At 47.2% G+C, this 7,494-nt stretch overlaps 1 protein-coding gene across 1 annotated transcript in view; it reads right to left on the bottom strand.

Annotated features, from left to right (window-relative positions):
• Window positions 1–347: 347 nt before the first annotated feature.
• Window positions 348–7,494, bottom strand: part of TTC9 (tetratricopeptide repeat domain 9) — a 34,044-nt gene continuing 26,897 nt past the window's right edge. Inside the window, exons 3-4 of the mRNA XM_008570768.1 lie at window positions 4,411–4,593; window positions 348–1,982 (exon numbers count right to left, since the gene is read on the bottom strand). Of these exons, the coding sequence (XP_008568990.1) occupies window positions 1,903–1,982; window positions 4,411–4,593 (263 nt within the window). The 3' untranslated portion in view covers window positions 348–1,902. The remainder of the gene's footprint in view (window positions 1,983–4,410; window positions 4,594–7,494) is intronic.

The following is a 7,494-nucleotide window of genomic DNA, read 5'->3' as shown; positions in this document are numbered from 1 at the left end:
GCCATGCAACCGTGGGATAGTTAATTTTTCTGGTTTTCAGTTTTCTTATCCATCAAATGGGAATAGTATCTCATAGAGTAACTGCATGAAGAAATAAGATTGCACATGTAAAGATCTGAAGACAGTGCATTTAATAAATCCTAACTATTAACCGCCTCGCTCAGCCAGTGAGCGGGAACCGGTCTGTATGTGGGATCCGAACCCTCGGCGGGAGCGCCTCCGCGCTTCCCAAGCGGCGCACTAGCGCAGTGCGCCACCAGGCCGGCCCCTGGTTTTCAGTTTTCTTATCCATCAAATGGGAATAGTATCTCATAGAGTAACTTCATGAAGAAATAAGATTGCACATGTAAAGATCTGAAGACAGTGCATTTAATAAATCCTAACTATTAACATTATTGCATCTGTATATATTTCAATTTTGTACAATATTGTCTTTTTCACTAATCACACAAAAAATACATGAAAGTGCCTTGAAAATTTTAAAGCATCATATAAGTTAAAGGTGTCATTGGTAATAATCTCATATGCATTTCTCAGCTCTTCCATCTCTTTGAAGACTGGGACTACATCTGATGTCCCACAGCATATTGCACAACGATGGGCAAACAATAAGCCCTCAGTAAATGTTTCTTGTTTACTGAAGCAACATGGCATAGCATAGAGAACATAGCTATCAGGAAACTAGGCTGGGATAAAAGTAGTTTAAGGCAGGAGAGCCAGTCTGCAGTCATAATTTATACATTCAACAAATATTTGTTGAACACATTCTACGTGCTAGATACTGAGTTCAGATAATTTCATCAAAAAGAGGCTGAACAAGTTCCCACAAAGCCAAGACTCTGGACAGTCTCCATAATCCCAGCCCACTCTTAAAAGCACAAAGGCTGTAGCCAACACTGTATACCACCGGACAAATGGCCAATTGCTTTCGGGGAAGTCCTATCCTGCCTGGCTATAAGTAGCTCTGTTGGAGGCTTGGGGGAGGGAGTAAAAGTGAGGGAGTGGGCTGCTTTCAACAGAAATGACAGGAACTGCTGCCTGTTAACTTATTTTTATTTACACTTAATTAGTCCACAGTTCAGTCCCCCAGCCTGTACAATGCTCTTTCCCCTAGGCGTCCTCTCTCCCTCCCCCTATAACCTACGTGGTCTGCCCTACCCCAATCCTTGGTGCATGTCACCCTGCCCTTCTGCTGTCACAGCTGCCTGCTGGGTGGGAGGACGGGGGAATGGTATGTGTGGTCACCAGAGGGCACTGAGAGTGGGCTTCAGTGGCATGTGAATCCTGGCAGAGTCTGGATCCCCAAGGGGAGGAGAAGGAAGCACAAGACAACAAGTGAGGGAGCGAGGCGGGGCTAAGGTGTCCAGGGGCATGGGGACTCCAGTGCACAAATTCATGGTCTCCATGTTGGCTTAACCAATGCTTCTGGTGTTTGTCTCATCCCTGGAATTGTTACCATTGCCTTGAGAAGCTCTGAGCATCAGGAAGGTGTAGATGGGTCCAGACTATGGGCTGTGTGCCCACTACCTTTGGGATGGTACACCTGCCAGGCTCTGCCTCATCAGACGTACTGGCTAAAGTCAATGCCACAGTGGCATTCCCAACCCTTGAAACTCCTCTGCAGCTCTCCCGGCAGAAGTTGGGCCCCTCTTAGTTGCTGACCTGCTAGAGAAGACGATGTCAACATTGTCTGGGCAACCCAACAGATTCCAAATTCGCATCTCTCCTTCTTTTCACATTGGGAGTAGACAAAGAGTTGAGGGGCGAAAGGAGAAAAAAGGGGAGCTGGAAGAAGTGGGGACAAAGAGACAGAACCCAAGGAGGGGCTCTCCACCAGGGGTGTACGGACATCTCCATATGTCCCCGGTGAGGTGTGGGTGCAGCTCTGGAGAGGCCTCCTAGTTACATGGCTTCTTTCTCTCTCTGGGAGCATCTGCTGAGCTTCATCTCCGTCAGCTGAATATACCGAATCACGTTGGTGTCTGTGAGGAGAGAAACACACCTTAGGGAGCACCTGATGAGGGCAACTATTGCATCTACACAGAATCAGGCAAAAGCTGGGGATGCAGATCGTGCACAGGCCAGATGCACTCAGCCAAAGTCCCTTCTGCCTATCTGTGGTGGCTGAGAGGGCAACCAGATACCAGCCCTCTCCTTCACCGCTTCCCCTTAGCAAATGTGGACAGGTCACTGTGACCCCAGGGACAGAAGGGAGGGAGAGGAGAGGACAATCTCTCCCTTTATTTATATGCAGCAGCACATCCCAGTGGTCCCCACGTCAACACAGTTAGTTTTACCTCAGACAAGCGACCAACTTCTCTGAGCCTTATGCAAGAAACAACCTTCATTGTGAATGCCTACTTTGTGCCAGGTTTTCTACCTTCATTGTCTCACTTAATCCTCACTACAATCCTGCAAGATATGTATCATCACCCTCACTGAGACAAAAAGGAAGACCAGGGCCTGGAGAGGTGAAGTAAGATGCCCAAGGAGACATGCAATAAATGGTGTGTCTGACTCCAAAGCTTGTCCCTCCTGGGGATCACAATACCTTTCTCGTAAAATTGCTGTGAGGACCAAAACAGATAAGTCTGAAAGTGCTTAATACAAGGATTAATAAGTATCGGTTGAATGTAATTTTTTTAACTTGAAGAGCTTAAGATGACTTTGCTTCATTGTCTTATTTTCTCCTTATAAGTAGGGTCAGACACCCCCCTCACCACAACCTGGGGCATTTCTCCCCAATTCCTGTCCTTAAATTAGTGAGGAGTCATGACATGGAATAGCTGCTTAGCTCTGCACACACCAGAACATAAGAGTTACAGGGCTGCCTGGGATATTTACTTCCAGAAGTAGAAATGAATAGTGTGGTATGCTCAAAAATGCCAGGAATAGTGCTGGCATGTAGTAGGTTCTCAAGAAAGTTCTGTTGAGTGAGTCCAGTTCTGACTCTTCAAGGTATTTACAGGATAGTTTGTGGAACACAATTTATATACAGAAAACAAATCAACAACACTTAAAAATAAAGATATTGGTATTCTTAGAAAATGATAAAGAAAAAAGTATACAGTTGGACATTTGCAAATTGATCCTACAATTCTTAAAGGCTTTTTGGAAGAAGGATTGCCTTAAAAAAAATCAACCATATGAATAGCAACAATGACAAGATCAAGTCAAAGTTATTGTTTAAATGTTACCTCCTCAGAGAGGCTCTTTCTGACCACCTGGTCTAAAATACCACCTCCTTCACTCTGCTTTATTTTCTTCATAGCACTTACCACTACTAAATAATACATTATCCACTTGTCTATTTGTTTACTGTTCATCTTCTTCCATTATAATATAAGTTCCTGAAGTAGCAACTTTCTTTTGTTCACTGCTATGTATATACCCAGCACCTAGAATAGTTCCTGGGCCACTGAACACCCTCAATAAATGCTTGTGGAATGAATGAATGAATGAATGAATGAATGAATGAATGGGTAAGCCAGTGGATTTGATCTAAGTGAACGGTACAGATAACACATGCTTTGAGGAATGGACCTGACTGGACAAGTCAGAGCACACTTCCTGGAAGACACTGGGCCTAGTGTCAAAATCGTTTGTTGTCTGTCTTGTCAACTGGAGATGAATCCTCATGGATAGGTGATGGAATTTGGATGTACTGTCCTCTCAGAACTCATGTGGAAATCTGATCACCAATGTGGCACAGTCGGGAGCTGTTTGAGTCGTGGGGGTGGATCCCTCATGAATGGATTAATGCTCTCCCCAGGGACGGGGGAAGTGAGTGAGTTTTCACTATATTAGCTCCCACGAGAGCTGGTTGTTTAAAAGACCCTGGCACCTCCCCCTCTCTCTCTTGCTTCCTCTCACCATGTGACCTGCTTGTTGTACCCACCAGCTGCCTGCCGCTTTCTGCCATGAGTAGAAGCAGCCTGAGGCCCGTGCCAGATGCAGCTGTCCCAGAATCATAAGCAAATAAACCTCTGTTCTTTATAAATTACCCAGTCTCAGGTGTTCTGTTATAGCTACACAAGCAGACTAATAGAGTAGGGCATATATCTTCTTATCTACATCCCGGGTGCCCAGCACAAATCTTTGCACATGGCCAGAATTCAGTATGTATTTATTGAATAAGTGAAGAGAGCTGGATTCTGAGTTTGAAAGGATGAAGAATTCTGTACTCTATTTGGAGAGAAGAGGTGCCCATGTTCCCTGGAGCCCAGACCCAGGCAAATGCACAAACTTTGTACTCTCCTCATTCCAAGTCTCAGCATGCACCTGACCCCTAATTTGCTACCTGGGTCCCTGCCTGGCTCTGCCAGCCATGGAAGTGGTCCCCTGCAATGAGAAGGCCCCAGGAGCTCCCTGAGGGGGACGAGAGTAACAAAACAGCAATTGCTACCTTACCTGTTGGCTGTCGGGTCCTTGCTTCTTTCAGGTAGTAGAGTGCTTTGTCATAATCCCCAAGGTGGTAAAAGGCCACACCAGACCGGTAAAGGGCCTTGAAGTTCTCCCCTTCCTTCTTCAGGACTTTGAGGCAATACTCCTTGACTCGCTCATAGTTTACAAGCTCAGCCTGGAGTAGGCAGGCTGTGGAGGAGGGAGAAAAAAGGGAAAATGCCATTAACACAACAGCAGCAGGCTCTGAGTGTCTCTCTGTAGTTCCTTTTCTCCAGACAAGGGTTAGTAGCGAGACTTCCACTGGGGCTTTCCACCGGGGTTTATGCCATGAGATTTGTCATCCACTAATACTGGGTTCCAGAATCAGTCACATGACTAACAGGCCATGTGACTTTGAGCAACTTACTTAGCCTTGTGTTATGGGTTGAATTATGTCTTCCCCACTCTCCACTCCCCCCCATATTTTGGAGTCCTAACCCCAAGTACCTGAGAATGTGACCTTATTTGGAGATAGAGTCTTTACAGGGGTTATCAAATTAAAATGAGATCATTAGAGCACTCCCTAATCCAATATGACTGGTGTCCTTATAAAGGGAAATAAGGACACAGAGACAGATGCACATGAAGGAGAGATGAAGACACACAGGTAGAAGACGGCCATCCATAAGCCCAGAAATGCCTGAGGCTACCAGAAGCTAGGGTGGAGGCATAGAACAGTCTCCCTCCTAGTCCTTAGAAGAAACCAACCAGCCAACACCTTGATCTTGAACTGCTAGCCTCCAGAACTGTGAGACAATAAATTTCTGTTATTTTAAGCCACCCAATTTATGGGACTTTGTTATGGCAACCCTGGGAATAAGCTACCAGAGGCAATGATCACCATCATCGTCATGAATAATATTTGTTGAGTGCTTACCATGTGCCACATGCTTGTCTCACTGTTTTACATGTATTACCTCAGAATACTATGCTGTAGGGACTACTATTATTCCCATTTTACAGCTGAGGCCCAGAGAGCTGAAGTAATTTCCCAAGGTCACACGAAATGAAAGAGGCAAGGGTGGGATGTAAACCAAGCTGCCTGGCTCCAGAGCCCAAGTTCTCCCTTATCAAGTTTGTTGGAGGATTATATAAAATAATGGTCATAAAGTACTTAACACAGGGCTTGGCACATAGCATAATTCTTTCAACCTGCACCAGTGACATCTGCCTCTGACTATCCTCAATTTCCCTTTCATACGTCTTTGTCACTGCAGTTCCTGAGAGCAGGGGCCTTCTGATGGGCTAGTGACCGGCCTCTACAGGGCACACCTCTGGGCATCGCAGGTAAGAGGAAGCTAGGGCTGGCAGGTGCTCATGGTGGGGATACTTCTCCATTCCATAAGCTGCCTTCTTTGAGTAAACTGTCTCGCCCTGAAGCTTTCTCTCACCAGCTCTGAGCTCCAGGGCCAGGAACAGGGTGAAGACCTCCCTGGAGGGTCACTGAATGACCTGGGAGAGTGACTGAAATTCTGTGACCCAGATGCTTCACTCTAATCCCAGCCACTGAGCCACTCCATCTCCATTCAATCACTCAGATATTTAGTAGGCACTGACTAAGGGCAAAGAGGTGTGTTCTGTACTTTGGAGGGATTACCAAAAAAGAGAGAGAGAGAGAGAGAGAAAGAGAAGGCACCTGCCTAATTCTTAAAGCAAATAAAAACAGAGACGTAGGAGGGAAAACTGCTGCTTCCCACCACGGCCCGGCTGGAAGTGGAGGGGTGTGGATATGCTGCTCCTTCTTTGTACTCAGATCTTCCCCACAGTGGAAGAAGCATCCTTGGGATAGAGGCAAGTCACTGGTTTTAATCTTAAGGGGTCTAACTTCAGTGGTTTTGATCCCTTGAATACCTTTCCAGGTATCAGGGTTGCTGAACTTCTTTTTAAGAAACCAGACCTTTCACAGCACAGTTTGGACAAAAGAAACATCCTATGCAGACTGTGGAGGAGGTGAACCACGCAGACTCTCAGGTTGAAGGGATGAGAACCAGGAAGTGAAAGAGAATCAGCCCAGGTCTAGAAACTGCCCTGTCAGGTCTCACTGGCTGCAGGGCAGAAAGCCAGACTAGTCAACAGAAGCAGCAGGCTGCTAACCCCGTGGGTGGCTCCTCTTCACCCAGAATCATAATCTGCTGGTGCACCAAAGGGTGCTTCCCAGTAAGCTGAGGCCACAAGCTCCCCTCCCCTCTCCCCCCTCAGCCGTGGGGTCTTGGGCCCCTCCATCCCCCCTACACCCCTGCACTGGTGCTCACTCAGACTGGGAGGGGTTTCTGTAAAAAGGTGCCTGCATGTGAACCTCACTGACTGCTACCTGCGTGGGACTTGGCTCCACCGTCTGCTCCCAGAGCTAAAGGATTTCCTGTCTGAGCTTCCACAAACCCTGTCTGACGTCCTCTCTAACCAGGCGTGGCAGCCCTCTTCCCGTCCATCCCTCCATCTTCAAACAGACTTTTCTGTTTGCTGACCCGGGCACTCCAGGAAACAGACTTTTGTTTCATTTAAAAACACTTTTTGACTGTCTAAAATAAATGGGGGAGTGGGGGGTTTGGGGGGTGGTGGTAGAAGGGAAGCAAAGAGGAAATGGGAAAGCCCTCCCCATCCCCCAGCTCCCGAAGGGTAAAAGGAACTATAGCAATCAATTTCTGGGACTTGTTTGGTGAAAATGTTTCAAATTCCTCTGCAGATCTGGTGGGAGCTGGGATACCTGGCTGTGAACCAGAGTTCAGACCTGCTGGAAGGCAGAGCCAGGCTGGCTACAGGGTGTGCAGGCCCTGCTGACACCAGAGGTGGGGCCGGGGAAGGCCAGGAATGGGCTGCTGTCCAGCCAGGTGGGATCTGGGTAAGAAGATGGCGTGCCAGGCCAGGGCTCTGAAGAGGGTTCAGGGGTGGAGGAATGCTCCCCCAGCCCTACCTGCAGGTGACTTTTAGGTACTTCTCTGCTTTGAGTGGGAGCATTGGTACATATGACAAGCCCATGGGATATGGAAGACAGATGTTCATAGGCACATTTGAGAGCTGAGGAAGTTAAGAAGAAATCAACTGGCTGTTTCC

This window comes from Galeopterus variegatus, unplaced genomic scaffold, assembly GCF_000696425.1.
Source record: "Galeopterus variegatus unplaced genomic scaffold, G_variegatus-3.0.2 Scaffold627, whole genome shotgun sequence".
NCBI classification, from domain to species: domain Eukaryota; kingdom Metazoa; phylum Chordata; class Mammalia; order Dermoptera; family Cynocephalidae; genus Galeopterus; species Galeopterus variegatus.
The sequence above is the reverse complement of the archived record's forward strand: the minus strand, read 5'-3'. Positions and strand labels throughout refer to the sequence as shown.